Genomic DNA, 20,032 nt, shown 5'->3' with positions numbered 1-20,032 from the left:
GGTAGTACGTGTACTCTTCTCCAACTCAGTGCCCACAGCTGATTGGATCTGGTTCTAACAGACTCTGTCTGCCTCCTAAATATTTAGATCAGAACATTGAGAGACTGGGTCGTATTTTTCCCCCAGCTTTATTGAAGTATGATTGACAAATAAAAACTGTACATATTTAAGGTGTACAATGTGATGTTTTGATATATGTAGACATTGTGAAATGATTCCCACAGTCAAGCTAATTAACACATCCGCATCACATAGTTACTATTTATGTGTGGTGAGAACACTTGAAATCTGCCCTCTTAGCAAATTCAGTATGTAATACATTGTTATTAAGTATAGTCCCCATGCTGTACATTAGGTCTCCAGAACTTACTCATCTTATAACTGAAAGTTTGTACTCTTTGACCAGTGTCTCCCCATTTCCCCCACCCCCCAGCCCCTGGTAGTCACCATGCTACTTGCTATTACTATGAATTTGACTTTTTTAGATTCTACATATAAGTGAGATCACATAGTATTTGTCTCTCTGTGTCTAGTTTATTTCACTTAGTACAATGTCCTCCAGGTTCATCATGGCAGGATTTCCTTCTTTTTAAAGGCTGAATAGTAGTCCATGTGTGTATGTGCGTGCGTGTGTCACATTTTCTTTATCCATTTATCTGTCAAGAGCATTTAGATTGTTTCCATACTTGGCTACTGTGAATGATGCCACAATGAACATGGGAATGCAGACATCTCTTCGAGATAAGTGATTTTATTTCCTTTAGCTGTAGACCCAGAAGTGAGATTTAGCTGGATCGTTTAGAATTTCTCCATAAGTCTTATATAGAAAAACTAGAATTAATCTTACTCTTCTCCTAAAATAAAAAACGTAAATACATCTTAAGCTCTGGATGTTGAGCCAGGAAGGAGCTTCAATTTCTTGAAATTATATTCTGTCTCCCCTGTGCTACCTTGTTTCTTGAGTTTGCATTTCTGCACATTGCAAGTCAGCATTTCTTCCCTCAGTATAAATTTTCATAATAGCCATAGTTAGGATTCTGAGTTAGAAATAATTAGTTATATGTCAGCCTTATGAGACAAATATACTCATATAGCTAGTTTAAATTCCTGATTTGGGGTAGTCCAAATGCTATCCAAGGAATTGACCTTAATAATTAAATCTATTTAAGAATTTAGCAACTCACATTTAAAAATATATCTTTTCTCCTGTAAAAGTCTCAAACTGTTCCTAGTGTCACCATCAGGTACGGTTCTAAAGCATCTCCCAGTTAACGCTGTAGGATTTAGATGAACAACTTCACAAGTCAGAAGCCCCAAACTAAGGAGAAGTACGTTTCTCATGTCCTCCCCAGGACACTTCACAGGCCTATGAAGCTACCATTTTCATTCAATTTCACCTAAATAGATTTTAAGGAAAGAAGCAGTGGAGGATGGAGGGAGTTACCATCGCAGTGTCCATACAAATCCCTAGAACCCTTTCAAGATTTAGGGTCAGTAACAATTCAGTAAGGAAAGGACCCATTAGGTAAATTTGGCTCTGAAAATGTTAATTGAAAGTCCTCCTCGCAATTCAGCCCTTTTCCTTCTGCCTTTCTGTAGTCAGCTGGGTCCCATGGTGACCGGTTCTGAAAGAAATCATCCCCTTCAGCAGTTACCTAGCACCATGGCAACCAGGACGTCAGCAAAGCACGATGGATCCTGCACAAAACAGCTCCTACCAGGCTCCCTCCCTGCCTCTCTAATTCAACCCTGCCTGAGGCCCAGTGATGGGGCTAAAGACCAGCAGACAGACGCACTCAAGAAATCCCATGTTTGTGTGGTGTTTCTGTGAGCATAGATAGATGGGCATACAGTGAATTATGCTGTGAGAATTCCCCCAAAACACAGAACATATTTTAAAGGATGAGGATGGATGGTGGGATGGGGACAGGGAGGTAGGCATGGATGGCCTTTAGGTTTAACGATGTATAAAAATTACATTTGCATTCATAAGGTAACAGTAAATTGATGGGAAGTCGGAGCACTAAACAAGACCTTAGGGAAGTATTTTAAAAATATTGTTATCTACCTGAGAGGAAAATGGACAACAACATGGCTTTAGGGAACGCTGAAGGGGTGTAATGCTGTCCGTGGTGCTGAATACTCCTTTGTCCCAGATGTGCCAGGGGGCTCCGGAGGCTGGTTAAGGAACACAGTGCCATGTTAAGGTACTGATGATAAGAAAGAAAGGGGCTGGGGAGAAAGCATCGTTTCCCATTCTACCAAGAAACTCTGAATGCCCACGATGAAACGTTCAAATGGAAAATAAAACAAAATATAAAGTGGAAAAGCCTGGAGGTTTGGATGGTTGGATTTTCTCCTTTTCATATGGAGATTTTTGGTCAGAGCCAATGAGGTTGGAGATTTCTGCTGCTTTGCTCCTGAAAGGAAAAGTGGGGGAAGGGAGAGAAAAGATGGCCAGATTCTCCCCTCGAGCCACATGATCCATTTCCCATGTGACACATTCCAGAGCCTTGGAAAGGGGAAGGGAGGGGCACCAAGTGAGTGGGGCTGGGGGCGGGAAGATGGTTTAATAGTCAAACCTGCAAAGCGTCATCTTGTCTCCCTACCAGGAAGCGGGCTGCGAGCCAAGGGAAAAGCAGAAGACAGATATGAATGCGTTCCCAAGCTTTCCTGGTGGTTTATGTCATTCTCCAAACTCCCATGCAAGGGCTATTCCTGATCAAGAAGACCCAAGGAGACCGTCTCTAAAATCAAGTCCGGATGGAGGTATGTGCTAGAGATCCCGCGGTATTGTGGCTGAAATTTGGCTCAGAGTACAAAATACCTTATTTTTTTCCAGGCAATTGGGAGATTTTGTCTTGGTTTATTTGCTGGTTGGGGCTTTATGTTTGTTACAGGTCCGAAAAGATGCCTTGGTAGTTCTGTAAAATGAATAATTCACCCGTGCCTGTTGAAGACAAATTAGATGGAAATTCTGTATTGATAATTAATAAAACAAAGCACTCATTGGTGATCAGGATTATTTTTCTTTGAATCCTGGAAAGAGGAAAAAAATAATATTAACTGAAACCAATTAGATTTCATTGTCCCTGCAATAAAATCCTATTTCATCTCTTTTCAGCTGCTTCTTTGGTGCCCATGTTCCCAGAGGTTATTGGCAGTGGTTTAGGGAGCCTGAGTGGGCAGGCGTGCTGTTTCTTTGTGCGGTGCAATCGTCTACCTTTTGATGTTCCTGATGCCAGAGTGCTTGTGGTTGTTTCCAGCTCTTAGTTTAGGACAGTAGACGGCCACTGAATTCCCGGCCACTGAATTCCAAATCGTATAGAATAGCTACCAAGAAGGACCCCAGGAAGTTCTCAAAGGAATCTTCCAAAGTTGTAGGCTAAAATAATCTGCCATGCACTCAAATCTTGGTATCGTTGACCATTTCTGCCCAGCCACAAAGAGGGAAGCTAGCAAATTTAAATTTTATTTCATCTTTATTTAACAAATACTTATAAAGTTCTTGCTATGTGTAAGGCATCAGTCTAAGCACAAATAATCTGTCATTTAATCCTTATAATAACCCTCTGAAGGAGGTATTATTAGTACTCACATTTTGGAGATGAAGAAACTGAGGCACAGAGAGCTTAGGGAACTAACTCTCCCAAGGTCACATGCTAGCAAATAGTAGATTTGGACCCAAAAACCTTGACCCCAGAGTTTATGATCTTAATCACTGAACTATGCTGCTTCTCTACTGGTATTTCACATGTCAGCAGTTGATTTGGCTACAAATTTTGTTCAGCTGATGCTACTAGAAGATTGAATCCGATTTCACAGATCCCCAGTGAAATCTGCCTTTAATCTTGAATTATCCCAATAGCCACATTCTGTACCCCCAAAGAACCCAGTAAGTAATTGCCTATTCTCTTCCCCTTGTGCTGTATAGATATCTGGTAGTAAAACACTGTGTTACTATGGTGACTAAATGATGTCTAAAGGAAAAAAAGAAATCTAGAATTACATCATGGCTGATTTTTTTTTTTTTTAATCGAACCAGGAAACATTCTTCTATTCTTCGAACCTAGTAATAAGACCAGCCTAGGCATGTTATCTTTAAAAGCACTTACCTGGTTTTCAAAATAGATTAAACTTCTAAAATTATTAACATAAACTATGATATCAAACTAACTAGGTTTATTGCTTTAAAATAATGTTATCATACTTTAAAATAAGGGAATAGATTTCTCTCTTGACAAATTATTTTAGGTTTTTAAGGGAAAATGAAGTTGTTGTTTTTTTTTAACTTCTGGGAATTTCTGATACAAGGATTTTCTTCCTTTGGTCTGTATCGTTTCCCTTCTGGCCATTGAAAATAAAAAGATGACTGATCTCATTTTTATATGCTGTGGGAAAACCAAGAGAATTTATTAGGTCAGAGAGACAAAGAGGAAGAAAAGGGACAGGAATCTAAAATTTGTGAAATTCTTCCCTAAATGAGGTGTTTCCCTTCAGAGTTTCACTGAAGAAAACTGTGAAGAGTCAGTCAATATTGAACTTTAATACTGAACTTCAGTCCTTTGGCTTAAACCTTTGATCCCAGCTGAAATCTACATTGCCCTTGGACAAGTAACACTTTTACACTATTACTGTATCGTCATCTGAAGGGAACTTCTTGTATCCTTCCATCTTTGGATTTCTAGCACTTTAGCACCAGGCCTGGTTTATGGTAAGCTCTCAATATGTATTTGCAAATGAAAAATGGGAAGACACAGCCTGACAGCACTCCGCTGGAGCCAGTTTGGGGTCCCATGCTGATTTTGTTTTGCGCGTGTTTATAGGGAGTCTAGTGAGGAGGTAAATGTACAGTAGGAGAAAACTTGGCAGCAGTCAGAATTGTGCCTGAAATTTATGTATGCCACTCAGAGTGACCCCTGGAGCAGTGGCACACTAGAATTCGAGACGTATCCATACATTCTTTTCCTGGGGATTACCAACCCCCTGACTTTTTATTTATATTTGGAATGCAGTTCTGATATTTTAATGCATATCTACAGTAAATGGAGGCATCCCAAACGGTCTCATTTTGCTCTCATGTTTTCTGCCTGGCACCATCACCCAACATTGAGAAAGTTCACTCGGGTTGACAGTTAATGTCTTGAGAAGGTCAGTTCCTGCCCCAGGCAGTCCTGTCCTAATAAACTGTGGCTCCCAGTCCCCAGAACATTGCACCAAGAACTCACAGGACTGCAAGACTACTCCCTAGAGAACGCTGGGATCTTCAGTGTCAGAGTGGGTTGGAGCCAGACTGCCTTTCCCAAACCGTGGCAATCAGGGCCTGAGTGCAAAAGATGATCTCAGAGCATCTTGACAGGTTGCTTAGGATTTGAATTTGAGACAGCAGGCTAATTAAGCTTAAAGTATTTTAAGCCTAATTATCACCTCTCCTGATAATATACATAAATACAACCTTTTCTATTATTTTTCAATCTAATTAAGTAACTAAGGAGCGGAAGGGTGGGGTTTGTGGGTAAGGTGTGAGTCCCTGAATCCTATTCACTCTTCCTCCAGTGTTACCTGCTGAGTGAGTTGTGCCAAAGAAACAGCCCTGCTGGAAGCACATATAGCCTGGCAAGCGCTGCACGCCCACCGCACTCGGGGGCCTTCTCAGATGAGCAGGTATGCGAGTGCACACTAGAGGCTTTGATCTGAAAGCCTTAGCTGGGCTTCCTACTCATCCCTCTCAGATCTGAAAGGGGGCAATCTACTTAACCAGCTGAACTGGAGAAGTTAGAAGAGAGAAAAATGGAGAGGCTTCCCCCTTGAGGAGAGGCTTTGCCAAGTATGCTTTCAGTTTGTAAGTCAGGAATGAAATAGGATATGAGAAGGGACATAGTAAGCACAAGGGAAGGATATGAGAAAAGAAGCCTGGGTCCTGCCTCTTGGTCACAGTAATTTACCTGCTGCTAGTAAACCCTGCTCAATGAGTCAGGCCCTGCCAGCCGAATTATTCAATCCTTCCCTATGGTATCTAAACAGGGAGGGAGAAGAACTAGAGGAGGACCAGAGTGTGGATGCAATTTCTCCTCTATGAACCAAGGCAAAAATGGAATGAGATGGGAGGTGGCCTCTCCAAGAGGATAGTTTGAAAAGCAAAACGGGAGTTACCATCATGAATATATTTCCCTGTTTGTAGAGTGATTTTCCCTTGGCTAAACTTTTACAGCAGTCATCTTCTGGAGCCTTTCTTTCAGTATACTTTCCTAGGCACTGGATGTCTGTCATGTCTAATCCTGATAGAAATTCTATGATGTGCATTATTAGCCTCAATTTCTGACCAGGAAACTGAAGCTCAGAGAGCTTAACTAATCTGGCCAAAGTCACACAAATACAGCCAGGATCTGAATCCAGGTCTTTCTAATTCTGTGCTCTTTCCACTATATCACAAGTAAAATTCTTTCCTCTACATTCTTTACAAATATATGTTTTTGGATATTAGATTAATACATGTACAGAAAATTTGGAAAATATAGAGAAGTAGAAAAGTGTAATGAAAATAAAAATCAGTCATGATCTCGCCACCTAGAAACAACCATTGTTAAAATTTTGGTGTATTTCTGCTCAGTGTTTTTCAACACATATAATGGTAACAAAAGTAAACGTTTGTTGAGCACATGCTTTGATCCAGACATTGTTCTTAGCTCCTTTCTTGTATAATTTTATTCTCACAACAGATCAGTAAGGTGGGTACTTTTATTATCCTAATTTTCCTGGTGAAGACACTCAATAAGCACAGAGATGCTAAGTAACTTGCAGAGGCTACATAGGTAATAAGTGATTTGAAACCTGCCTGAGCTCTAGAACGGGGTTTCTCGAATGCACTGTTGGCATTTGGGTAATTCTTTGTTAGGAGTGCTTTCCTCTTTCTTATAGAATGTGTAGCAGCATCCTTGGCCTCTTCCCAGTTGTGACAACCAAGAATGTTTCCAGACATTGCCCAATGGCCCCTGGGAGGCAAAATTACCTCTGAACCACTGCTCTAGAGCCTATGCTCTCAACCACTACTCAGTGCGTCCTCTTCATATTTAAAATGTGCATAGAGTTATTTTCTTCCATATGTAAAGAAGGAAATACACCTTTAAATTTGGGTATAAGCTATGAAACCTTCCTGAAATGTCAATGGCTTTGTCAATCATAGTTACTTCCAGAAAAATGCTCATTAGTAGACTTTTATAACAGGTGTATAGAATCACACCGTGGGGAGGAGAACCATGTTTCTCTTCTTATTTTTTTTCTGGCTCTCTGGGCCAGGCACCCTTTAGCCTTGAAGAATTCAAATTTCAGGTGTACAGGATCTATATCTATCTATCCATCCATCCATCCATCCATCCATCCATCCATCAAAAAATCCATCCATCTTTCTTCTTTCTTTCTATCTATCTATCTATCTATCTATCTATCTATCTATCTATCTATCTATCTATCTATCTTGTGCTTATCAACCAAAGTGTCAAAATAGATTGCTGTGTCCTAAACGAAAGATGCCTGTCGCAAATAATTGCTTGCTGATAAAGTACCAGAATTTGCCAGTGATTTCTTTTTTTAATTTAATTATAATAAATTTAAGGATATCTACATAATTATTTTCTTCTCACCATGACTTTTTAGGTTGAATATTGTGTTGGAGTTATAGGTCGAGCTTCTAGTGTTGCATATAATTCTGGATATATCTGAGTGTGTCACACGCATGAATACATTTGTCACATCTACCTCTGAAGCAAGGTTGAAAATTACTTGTGTAGGTCATTTGGGTCAACCATTGCTGATGTGCATTAAAATAAGAAGCATTGAGAAATGATAGCAGTAGCATCTTAACCTATAAAATATCTAAAAATATTTGACACTAAAATATATATTAAACATATGAAACATGCAAATATACAATCAACCATATTTTCAGTGATACATATTGTTGCATAATTTGTCTATGAAAAATATACATTAATGCAAATTCAAATCTGACTTTTGCTCCATGAGCTTGAAGTTTTTGGAAAACCCTGATTGAGGACAGTGGTGCAGATCAAAATTTACCCAGAATGTTGATGTGAATTTGATGGGAGACAAATGTAAATGCTTCTGAAAAATAAGAGTTCTTTGTAGCTCCCTGTTCAGCTTATACTTGGTTCTGAACAAATCTTTCACCTTCTTTTCAAATACCTGTAAATCACATTTCTTGTACAGCTCTTCACTTTGAGAGCAATGAGTATGGTCTTTGCTCCCTCACCTCTGTCCTATTTAAGTCACACTACTGGAGAAATTGATACTGAAATCACAGCTTGGAAATGAAACTGAACATTTACTTCTAAAACAACTGTTTGCCTTTACTTTAACTCAGTGAGCACACAGCAGGTCTTCAAAAAATGTTTGTTATAATGAATGAAATTTTTGCTGAGGTTCAAATTCCTTCACCAAATTGCTTTCAGAATTCAAAAGACCCCCTACTGGGAAGAGAGGTGTGGAGAACTGGTAGAAGACAATCAGGGGTTCTAATAAATATTTCTCCCCTCTGAGAAGTTAGGTATTAGAATGGAGAGCAAACACAGTTGGCAAGTCTTTTTGCAAGGGATCTTCAGTAGAAGATTGTTGGCCCATCTAGGACAATTGAGGATGGCTCAGCTGGCCCCTCGGTAAAATTCACCTCTTCTTTGGAGACCAATCCTACTGCTCTTGGGTGTCAGAATCTCACGGTGCTGGCCCCGGCAGCTCTCTCAGGATGAGCTCTGCTGGGTGAAAGGGTGGGTTATAAGTTCAATGGATGCATGTTGCTCATCGCCTTGTCTATCTATCAGTTCTCGTTCATTTCTAAAATGACGTTAAAAATCATCCAGACCAACTCATTCATATTGTAGACATAGAAACAGATTCGACGAGATTGATTTACTTATGGTCCGTACACTGATATAAAAATAAGACCTAGGTCTTTTGACTTGCTGTCCAGTGAATCAGAACCCAGGTTTCTTAGCTCCCAGTCCAATGTTTAAGGTGAAGTAGAAAGCACTGTACACTCTTCAAGCGTTTCAGGGTTTCTAATATTCTAGATGCTGGTGGATGGTGGAAAGTGACAGAATGACTGGTATAAATTTTAGTCATTACCCTCAGGTATATACAAAATGCTGTATTGAATTAGTTTCTATTGCTGCTCTACCAAATGAACAAAAATTTAGTGGCTTAAGTTCATAGTCATTTCTGTGTCACAGTTGTGCAGGTCTGAAGTGCTAGGCTTGTTTCTCTGCTTAGTCTCACAGGCTGAAATCAAGGGATTGGCAGGACTGCGTTCCTTTGTGGGGGCTCCAGGGATGACTCCCATGCCACGCGCATTTTCACGGTTGGCAGAATCGAGCGCCTGGTGGTTGTAGGACTAAGGGCACATTTCTTTGGTGGTTGTCAGTTGGGGGCCACCCATCACTCCTAGAGGCCTCTCCCTGGTTCTCGCACGTGGGCCCCTGCATCTTGAGCCAGCAACAGCCTGTCAATTCCTTCTCATGCTTGGAATCTACCTCTGACTTCTTCTGCCACCTCTCTCTGCCACCAACCAGAGAAGGCTCTCTGTTCTTCAGGGCTCTTAAGTTTGGGCCTACCTGAATAATTCAGGATAATCTTCTCATTTTAAGTTCCGTAACCTTAATTATATATACAGTGTCCCTTTTGCTATAGAACGTAACATATTCACAAGTTACAGGGATTAGGGCGTTAGCTTTCCGGGGCCTTTCTGCCTACTACATACATTGTTTCCTTTAATTAATAGCAAAGCTCCATATAGTCAGTAATATTGTAATAACTATGTTGTGGGCTATTTTGTGAAGTTAGAGGAGGCTGTTTTGAAAACCCCTCTCTGTTGAAAAAATCAGGCTCCCCTTGAAAGCATAACCAATATCCAAACAAAAAGAAAATGCACCCAGTCTGATCTCAGGAAACTGATCCCTGTAGGGAGACAGGTCAAAAGGCACAGAGCTGGAAGTATTATGAAGGAATATTTATATATATTATAAAAGAGGAGGAAAGGGAAAAGGTCAATATAGGAAATTCCAGGCTTATAAGCCTGTGACACTAGTGGTCTCAAATGGTGGAGAGGAAACTCTGTTTTCACTGGAAATATGAGTTTCTTTTGCAGTTATTCAAAATTATCTAATAGAAATAATTTAAGCAGAGTAGATTCTATAAGCTTTTGAGAAAGACATTCAATCCAGTTATGTTGCATACGTTGGTTTAGGGTGTAGAAAAAAGTTTAATCTGGCTAACATATTAACTAAAAAATCATCCCCAACTTGGAGAAAGGTGTTTATTTATTTGGACCTCAGTCATTTTCTCCTTAAAAACATTGCGAATAGGGTTTCCAGGCGGGAATTCCCGCCTGTTCTCAGGAATCTTTTTCGCTTTCCCGTTCCCGAATCCCGAGAAAAGTTGGTTGGGAAATTGGGAAAATCGGCTCCTTGAACCCAGTAATACCCACAATTGGAAATAAATGTACTACTCACAATGTATCGCTTAGACATTTTTTCTATTTATCGCTAGGGTTTCCTGGTGGGAGTTCCCGCCCATTCTCGGGAATTTTTTTCCCTTTTCTGTTTACGAATCCTGAGAAAAGTTGGTTTGAAAATCGGGAAAATTAGCTCCTTGAACCCAGGTGGTTGGTAATATCGGCCAAAACTTTGTGGAAATGATTCATCATGGAGAACAGAAAACTGTTTATATCTCGGGATTCCCGAACGGGAAGGCGAAAAAAATTCCTGAGAACAGGAGGGAATTCCCACCTGGAAACCCTAATTGCGAATGATGATTGTGGACCCAGGCCCCTTCACAAAAGCCATTCACCCTTAACGAAGCCAAATTATGTGACTAATGTTAGTATTATCGCTATAGTATGTGTTGTGTGATATGGTTACTAATATTTGCTTGTCATATGACTTTAAAGACTTTTATGGGCTGATGGTAGTAAGAGTGCTAATTTTTGAAGTACTTGCTATGTACCAGATACTGAACTAAGGTGTTTTATAAAACTATACAAGGATAATAACACTTATTGAGTATTTTCCTCGTACCAGGCAGATTGACTTGCATTAATTCATTTAACTCCTGTGCATATATTATCTCATTTAATCCTCATGCTAATCAAATGAGATAGGAACTAATTATCTAGGTGATAAGACAACTAGAGCTCCAGAGGATGAGATAAGTTGTCCTGGGTCTCAGAATTAGTGAGTGAGTGATGGAGGTGGATTCATACTTCAGCTGTTTGACTTCCAAGCCTGCATACATAACCACTTTGCAATATTCCTATATTGTGAGATGAAAAATAGATATGTTCTGCGTGTAGGTTTGTCAGATTTAGTGAATAAAAATACAGGCCACCATGTATGGGATACTGCATGGAACATACTTACGCTAAAAATAATTTGTTATTTGAAATTCACATTTAACTGGGCATCTTGTATTCCATCTGGTAACCCTATTTGGGTGGCACATTAGGGTTTTCCTGTTCCCCAACAACAGTCACGCTGGTGACTGACCACCTGGGCCTTATCCAGTTCTATAAAGCACTTAGCTCAATGTCCACACCAGAGCCATAGCTCAGGGACAGAAAGCAATATAGCCATTCAGGAAGCTTCCAAAGAGCCTATGGGGCCTCTTTAGCCATTTGTAAATTCAGGGATGTGTGTGAGTTCAGGTTTCGGGATAGGTTACCCTCCACTACTAGAAGTGGTAAGCTAGTAAATGTTATCAACTTGTCTCTTCAGGGAGAAAAACGTGATTTGTGGTGCTTGTCAATTTCTGTAGTGTGAATATTCTTCTCATGGCAGATTCATGAGACCAACATGATGTCATTGAACTTGGAGTTGGGAAGAAATGTGCACAGCTGGCTCTGGGGCGCCCATGCAAGCCAGTCCCAGCCCACAACTGCTCCAGGCATTTCTCATTTTCCCATATAGGCAAATCAAGTCTCTATAACAGTGAAAGGCTTAAGAGAAAATATCTACCACTATGGTATTTTCTGAATTAAAACTACTAAAAATTTAAAAAGACAGTTTCCTACTTGGGGTAAAACCATTGATCAAAATTTTTCCTCACTTTAATTTAGACTGAAGTCTAGAGTTCTGCTTTCATTCTGCATTTAAAAGGCAACAGTTACTCATCCTTCAGAATGAATTTCCAAAACTCTGATACTTTATTCTGAAAAAAATATGTATTTCTAGACCAGCATGTCTACTGCACTTTTGATGCTAAGCTTCCATGCAGTATATGGTGGGAGAGACTCCCCCACCCTGCCAAATGTTCACTATGTCACATATTTCTGAGCTAGCATATTCAACAGATGTATCTGTAGGTAGTTAAGAGGCTGTGGGGAGTAGCTTTATATTCCTGTATTTGACTGAGGTGTCAAGAAAGACCTATCCGTTTATAACCAGTGTGACCCTCTGAATTCAGATCCAGCCCTTGTGGCTTCCCCGGGCATGAAGCACCAGGGTGGGGAAGAGTATGAGCTTTGGAAAGAGGCAATCCTGGGTGACCACTTTCCAACTGTATGAACTTGGCAAAGAACTTCAGTTTTTTTCATTTATGAAACAGGGTGAATAATGTAACCTACCTTTAAGGGCTACACATATAAAGTGTCTGACACATAGTAAGCACAGAAAAAGTACCAGCTCTTGGTAGTATTGATATGATAACTGTTGTCATCCTTGTAATTAATCTTACTGCTCATTAGTAAACAACTCTGTGTCTCTTCAGGTCCAGCAGATACTTCCCATTCTACAGAAAACACTTCCCCACCCCCAACCAAATCACGTTAAAATTCAATATTATAAAAATTCTAGTTTGACATGACATTTTTGAACAAATCTCAGAAATAAAAATGGTCTTTCTACATTGTAAGAATGTCTGTAAATACTTATAATTTCAGGAGGGAAAGAAAAATAAAAAATCATTCCTTAGGATTTTTTGAATCTGGAAGAAACCTAACCAGCAGAACTTAGCCAGGAATAGCCCATGGCAGAAGTGTGATGTGAATAAAGTTTGTCACCTCTGCCCCTAGTCCTCATTGTGGTCCTCTCACTAGTTTCCAGTCATCCATTCAACCATCCATCAAAGTATGATTTTAAACAATCATAAAGGTATGACTCTCATGCAAATATAGAACGACCATATGTCAAAGGTTTATTAACTTATTACTGAAGGAACCAATGAAACAATAAGGCTTGTTCCCAGAGCATTTGAAGAAATGAGTTTCTTTGGGTTTTTGTTTTTGTTTTTTTAAAAGAATGTCAGCATAAGATTGCTAGGTAGACACAATACCAGTTAATAATGTCCTCCAGGGCAGTAAGTCCATAACCTGTAGGATTATTTTTCTCCTAGACAGAAATCTGCATTTTAACACATAACTTCACAGTGTCTGGATTCTAGTCATATAGTGAATAAACAGCAAAATCAAGCACAGATACAGTCTTCCAGAGAAGTAATCCCTTGGAGAAGCCCGTCTAACAATGTCCTAGCATGATTTTAAAAAAGATTTGCTATACTCTTTTACTTGTTTTCAAGTATTGGATCATTTTTATTAACACATCTATCCATTTATATATGCAATAAACCTTTATTAATATCTATATGCCCCAGGGATGCAGAGATCTTGAGGACAGTTTCTGTCCTCAAGGAACTTACAACCTAATGGGAGAGACAAATGTTCAAAATAAAAATTACAATACAAACTGACAGGTACATTCCCTTCCCAGGCTCTCTAGGATCCCACCAGTACAGAGGTCCACCGAATCCCTAGTTCTCTACCGTTTGCCCCATGTACATGCTAAAACACATCTCTCAGACCCCAGTGCATGAATGACTCCTTTCTTAGAGACTATATAGAGCTATGTTTTAATAAGGGCCTTCGGTACTCAACCTAGTGGAGTGTGTCACATGGAGTCTCGGAACTGGTTGGGAGGAGATAGGCTGAGCAGGACAGAGGTCACGAAGTCTTTCCTGTCTCTCTTAACATTATTGTGTATGGATGACTTGGACATAATTACTATTTAAGCAGCCGTCATATTTCAGAAACACTCCCTGGAAGATGTATTTATTTCCAAATTAATGGAGCAGGGGAGAGAGACCTTTCTAAAATTTGACTTGGGACCCTAGAATTTAGTTATCATACGGCAGACTATTTTTTCTGGGAGCGAGGTGCGGGAGCCTGTCTGAGGACACCTAAACTACCTTCACGCTCCCTTAAGTAAGAGTTCTGTTTCATGTAGCAGTTGACCTGGGTGACTTCAGTTCACTGACCCTGTTCTTCTCATGCTTTCCCCTATCTCCATGGTCACCAGTGTTGCAGCGCCCTGTGAATACACAATGATTTTCTCTCTCGGCGTTTAATTCTCCTTGCAGAGCCACCTAGAGTAGGAGTCACGTATTTCAGTTCTCTGTCCTTGTGGATTCAACTCAGTAAATATTTAATAAGCAGTTATTAATGTAAAGAACTTCAATGGAAGCTGTAGAGCATGGAAAAAGAATAACACGCTCCTCCCAGGAGCCCATAGCTTAGTGGGGGAAGAAAGGAACATGGAAGTAATTCTAAAGCACTGAGTCTTTATCCTGGCTGCACATTAGGGTCACCGGGGGAACTCTGAAACATCCCGATACCCAGGCTGCACTCCAGACCAATTAAATTAGAGTCCCTGGGGTAGGACCCAGGCGTCAGTATTTTTTATAAAGCTCCCTGGGAGAGTCCAGTGTGTTGCCAAGCTAGAGAATCATTGTTCTAAAGCCAAAGAAACAGAAAATGCTGCAGTGAAGGACTAACAAAGTGTAGTATGAACAAGGATACCACAACCATTCTGGATATGCTAATATTCGTATCCACTGTCTGACCGCATTTCAGCCCATGAATGCAGAAAATATAGCCTCTCGTTGTAACCATGGGAAAAATTTAGGTCAGTTTGATTGTAGGGCATTTAGAAACTATATACTCCAGGAGGTACGGTCTGCAGGAAACTATGTCTCTAAGGGGAAAAGGTCCCAAAAAAGCTCAACCCAGAAAGATGACCTCCAAATTCATTCCATATGCTCTCTCTCCCTTGGATTTTTTTTTTTTTTTTTTTTTACGCCTTGGTCTTCCTGAAGAAGTCCTAGTCACCCTCCAAATCCCCAGTTCTAACCTCACCTCCTTTTCTCCCTCCTATCCTAAGCACAACTGGATCCCTATTTTTCTCTGGCACTTAGCTCCTCGTCTGTTTTTAGCAGTTAATTATAATTATTCCGGAATTTAATTATAATACGGCAGTTTATTTATACATTTACCCTTTTAAGGGCCTTACTTATCTTTGTTTCCTTAGTACCCAGCGCAGTTTCTTGGTTTACTGACTGAATAAACAGAGCTGCAGCAATTTTAGGCAGAGTCAGAAAGTCATGCCATCATCAGGGGAGACCTAGACTCCGGAACTCCCCGGGTTTCCTTGGCCCATTTCTGAGCATTGAAACCCTCTGCTTCCAAGTGGTCAGGCTGGAGAAATCAGCAGACACACTCACTGGGGTAAAGGAGCTGGAGGCAGTGATGAAAGGAGGCCTCACAGCTCGTGAGCTGGAGGCGCGAATTTGCGTTTCACCTGGAGAGTTTTGCTAGGAGAGGAAGAGAGAAACAGAACGAAGTTCGCAGGTTTTAGTGTATATATTGAGTAGAGAAAAGTGCCTGTGCCACTGACGCCTTGTTGTATTTTGGCCACAGCCATCCCCAAAAAGTTTAGAACAGCTCTTGCTGTCTGGGAGAATTGCTCCTCTGTTTTATTTTTAAACTTGACATCTTTTTAAAAATTGGGTTTCTTTTGGCATTTTGTAAGTTTTACACAGATGAAGGTGAAAACATTTCAGTTCTATAACTATGAAGATCATGCATTCCAGATTATTTTCTAGGACAGTGCTAATTTTAGAGCTGACGTTCTGTTTTCAGACTGTTGTTTTAATATGGAAAGTATGGCTGCTCTTCCTACAATTGACTAGCAGCTAGCTAGCCATGCTTAAAGCTCTTTCAATAGTCAGATGTCTCATTGTCTTCATTTCTCTTAGCAACATTAAGTAGGGCTGCCTCACGGATGCAAATCCTGACGGAAGCATGGAACTGGCATTTACTATGTTCCCCTGCACTCCACACTTTTGTTGGACGTGGTGTCTTGATGAGGACAATATATATTAATGACACTCCAGTCCCTACCACAAATTAGTGCAAATGTCTTTCAAGGAAAACTGGATCGTTAAGTTTTCTCTCATTAAGAACTGTTCTTTCATCCCACCTCTAAAATTTCAGAGACATTTCTTTGTGCGGTGTACTCACAGGAACCCACCAAGAAAGACACAGGTCCTGCTACAGCCTGTTGCTGCCACAGGCCAGATGGAATTGCTCTGGTTATTACGGATTCAATTGCTATGCTTTCTCCTTCCGTTTAATAGAGTCAGAGCAAATTAAACTTTAATGATCCTCCTGTGACCAAAGTCACCTCGATTTTAATTGAGTGGCCCACAATTATACAATCTTTTTACCTATTCAAAAGTGTAACTTTTTTCCTCACTGAATAGTACAAAACAAGATAAATACTAAACGTTATATTATTCTATATCTAAGAATCATAAGCTCTTACAAAGTTGCTGAGTAACAGTTATATTTGGTTGGGGTTTTTTTGTGTGTTTTTTTTGTTGTTGTTTGTTTTTTTTTCTTCTTTTTTTTTGAAGATTTTTATTAAAAATATAATTAGCATACAATATTATATTAGTTTCATGTGTACACCATAGTTACTCAACATTTATATACCTAAAGAAGTGATCACCGTAAGTCCAGCAACCATCTAACATTGTACCAGCTATCACAATATTATTGACTATATTCCCTATGCTGTACATTACATCCCCAAGAATTACTTGTTTTTTTATTTTTTTTCCCATTTTAATTAATTTATTTTTAATTAGTTTCAGGTGCACAAGACAAAGCAAAACTTAGACGTTTATAATTTATATCCCTCACACTGTGTGTTTGTTTGTTTTTAAGGAGGATGCAGCTCACAGTGGCCCACGTGGGGATCGAAACAGCAACCTTGGTTTTATTAGCACCATGCTCTAACCAACTGAGCTAACCGACCACCCCCTATATTTGGTTGTTTTTAATCATCTGAATGCCATAAAGTTTCTAATAATCTGGTTACATTCTTTAGACGACATCTTGTATGTTGTTCAGTCACTATGTCATTTTATGAAACAATAACTAAGAATAGCATCAAAATATGTCATTGACAGGTGGCAAGCTATTAGTTCCTGAACCACATCATCTTTTGGAAAAAGCAGGCTATTTTCAGAGGTCATTAAATTAGGAGCTACTTCTGGCTCGTGTAGAAGTGTTATGGTTGCTCCATCTGCCTCCATAATGTTTGTGTAATGGAAATTCTGCAATAAGTAAGGACTGGGTCCTTCCCAGTAGCCAGCCAGTCTGTATTCACAGATTTCTGTTAGCTATTTCCATAGCTGACATCTGAGTATTTCCATCTGCCTGAGTTTTCCTCTCTTGCAGCCTCATTACTTTAATGTTACGACATTCAGGAACTTCTCACTTACTTGCCCAGAATTCCAACAGCTCTTCAGATGGGGGTAACACCCTTACCGTGACTCAGGTTTGAGCTCCCTAACCCTCTGTGATCCCCAATAAGGATATGTTTAGGAGTGGGGCTTGGCATGAGTTCTCCCACATTTGACTAAGGGGAAAGAGGGGGTGAGGCCAGAGGGAGCCTGAGCTGGGATCTGCTAAAAACAGCTCCTGAAGTGAAAGAGAAGTGGGGCCAGAGTTTTTTCTGGATAGTAGTCAGGGTTTCCTGCCAGTGCACAAGTCCTACTCATTGACAAATGACAGCCAATCTAAGTGTCAAATAAGATTGTTAGCCTTAGAACTCAATCGGTAGAACACCATTTTAACAGGAGGCTTCATTCTTTTTTTCTTATGTAGAACTAAGAGAAAAAAAATGAATATGGTTTTTGCTCACAGAATGGATAACCGCAAGCCACGTTTGGTTATTCCGACACTTCTGGTGCCCCTCCAAAACCACAGCTGCACTGAAACAGCTACGCGTCTGCCAAGCCATGACCTGACGGATTTATATGAGGAGCACGGTTGGATGAGCAACAGAACAGACCTGCAATATGGACTGAAACCCGGGGAAGTGGCCATAGCCAGCATTTTCTTTGGGACCCTGTGGTTGTTTTCTATCGTTGGTAATTCCTTGGTCTGTTTGGTCATCCACCGGAGTAGGAGGACTCAGTCCACCACCAACTACTTTGTGGTCTCCATGGCCTGTGCGGATCTTCTCGTCAGCTTTGCCAGCACGCCTTTCGTCCTGCTGCAGTTCACCACCGGCAGGTGGACACTGGGTGATGCGATGTGCAAGGTGGTTCGGTATTTCCAGTATCTCACCCCAGGCGTCCAGATCTATGTGCTCCTCTCCATCTGCATAGACCGGTTCTATACCATTGTCTACCCTCTGAGCTTCAAGGTGTCCAGAGAAAAAGCCAAGAAAATGATCGCAGCGTCGTGGGTCTTTGATGCAGCCTTTGTGACCCCCGTGTTCTTTTTCTTCGGCACCAACTGGGACAACCACTGTAACTATTTCCTCCCCTCCTCCTGGGAAGGAACTGCCTATACTGTCATCCACTTCTTGGTGGGCTTTGTGGTTCCATCTGTCCTCATAATCTTATTTTACCAGAAGGTCATAAAGTATATTTGGAGAATAGGCACTGATGGCCGAACTGTGAGGAGAACAATGAACATTGTCCCAAGGACAAAAGTGAAAACTATCAAGATGTTCCTCATTTTAAACCTATTGTTTTTGCTCTCCTGGCTGCCTTTTCATGTGGCTCAGCTGTGGCACCCCCAGGAACGAGACTATAAGAAAAGTTCCCTTGTGTTCACAGCGATCACATGGATATCCTTTAGTTCTTCAGCCTCGAAACCTACTCTGTATTCAATTTATAATGCCAATTTTAGGAGAGGAATGAAAGAGACTTTTTGCATGTCCTCGATGAAATGTTACCGAAGCAATGCCTATACTATCACAACCAGTTCAAGGATGGCCAAAAAAAACTATGTTGGCATTTCAGAAATCCCTCCCATGGCCAAAACTATAACCAAAGACTCAATCTATGATTCATTTGACAGAGAAGCCAAGGAAAAAAAGCTTGCTTGGCCCATTAACTCAAATCCACCAAATACTTTTGTCTAATTTCTCAGAATTCTTTCAATTATTGTTATGCGCCAGAGATTAAAAAAGCTTTAACTATAAAAAAACAAGCTATTTATATATTTTTTCAGTCAACTTTCTGAGGGGAATGGGGAATGTTTTCTTTTGTAAAATGCATTCACTTATTGATTATAGTTTTGTGGTTTTTATTTTCCTTTTTGTTTTAAGGGAAGCATTCATCTTGAGCTCCTTTTACTATATTATTTACATGCACAGAAAAAAAAAAAAGAAAATGCTTTCCTACTTTTTAATTACCATTAGGTTCAAAAAGCATAAACCATACACACAGTCTTTGATTCATGATTCAACATAGTTTACTTGTTTCCTTTTTCTCCTCCCTACTGAAATGTTGTAACTGTGGGCTTCTGTTCCGAATGAAATCCCCTCTGTCACACATTTCAGAGACTTGTGCTGCTTCTACTAAGCAACATTTAGGAATCGTTAATATTGTATATGGTTTTACATTACCTTCTAAGTAGTCACTGCCCAGATCTGCTATAGAAAGCACTCCATATACAGTATTGGAATATACTGGACCTTGCTGGGCAGTCTTCTGGGATTTAATTTTAATCAGGATTCTTAGGGAAAGAAAGCTTACAGAGTTAACCTAATCTCTCTGTCTCGCGCGCACACGTTTTCTCTCTCTCTCTCTCTCTCTCTCTCTCTCTCTCTCTCTCCCCCTCCCTCCTTCTCTCTCTCCTTCGCTCCCTCTTGTTTTCATTTTCCCTTAACTTAAG

General features: G+C 40.2%; 2 protein-coding genes across 4 annotated transcripts in view; both read left to right on the top strand.

Moving 5' to 3' along the window:
* Positions 1-2,629: 2,629 nt before the first annotated feature.
* On the top strand, positions 2,630-19,962 carry GPR19 (G protein-coupled receptor 19). Of its 3 annotated transcripts, XM_019744721.3 has the most exons (3): positions 2,634-2,769; positions 5,557-5,664; positions 18,008-19,961. In XM_019744721.3, the coding sequence occupies exons 2-3, from the start codon at positions 5,657-5,659 to the stop codon at positions 19,275-19,277; spliced, it is 1,278 nt and encodes a 425-aa protein (XP_019600280.3). In that variant the 5' UTR covers positions 2,634-2,769; positions 5,557-5,656; the 3' UTR covers positions 19,278-19,961. The 3 variants fall into 3 exon arrangements, with proteins under 3 accessions (XP_019600284.3, XP_019600281.3, XP_019600280.3); XM_019744725.3 differs by lacking the exon at positions 5,557-5,664 and having other exon boundaries at positions 2,630-2,769; positions 18,047-19,962; XM_019744722.3 differs by lacking the exon at positions 5,557-5,664 and having other exon boundaries at positions 2,630-2,769; positions 18,008-19,955.
* Positions 2,641-20,032, top strand: part of DUSP16 (dual specificity phosphatase 16) — a 151,994-nt gene continuing 134,602 nt past the window's right edge. Inside the window, exon 1 of the mRNA XM_019744716.3 lies at positions 2,641-2,769. The gene's annotated coding sequence lies outside the window, so the exon portion shown is untranslated. The remainder of the gene's footprint in view (positions 2,770-20,032) is intronic.

The sequence above is a fragment of the Rhinolophus sinicus genome, chromosome 1 (genome assembly GCF_057876585.1).
Source record: "Rhinolophus sinicus isolate RSI-liver-muscle chromosome 1, RSI-T2T, whole genome shotgun sequence".
Lineage (NCBI taxonomy): Eukaryota > Metazoa > Chordata > Mammalia > Chiroptera > Rhinolophidae > Rhinolophus > Rhinolophus sinicus.
Note: the sequence above shows the minus strand (reverse complement) of the source record. Positions and strands in the feature narration are given on the sequence as shown.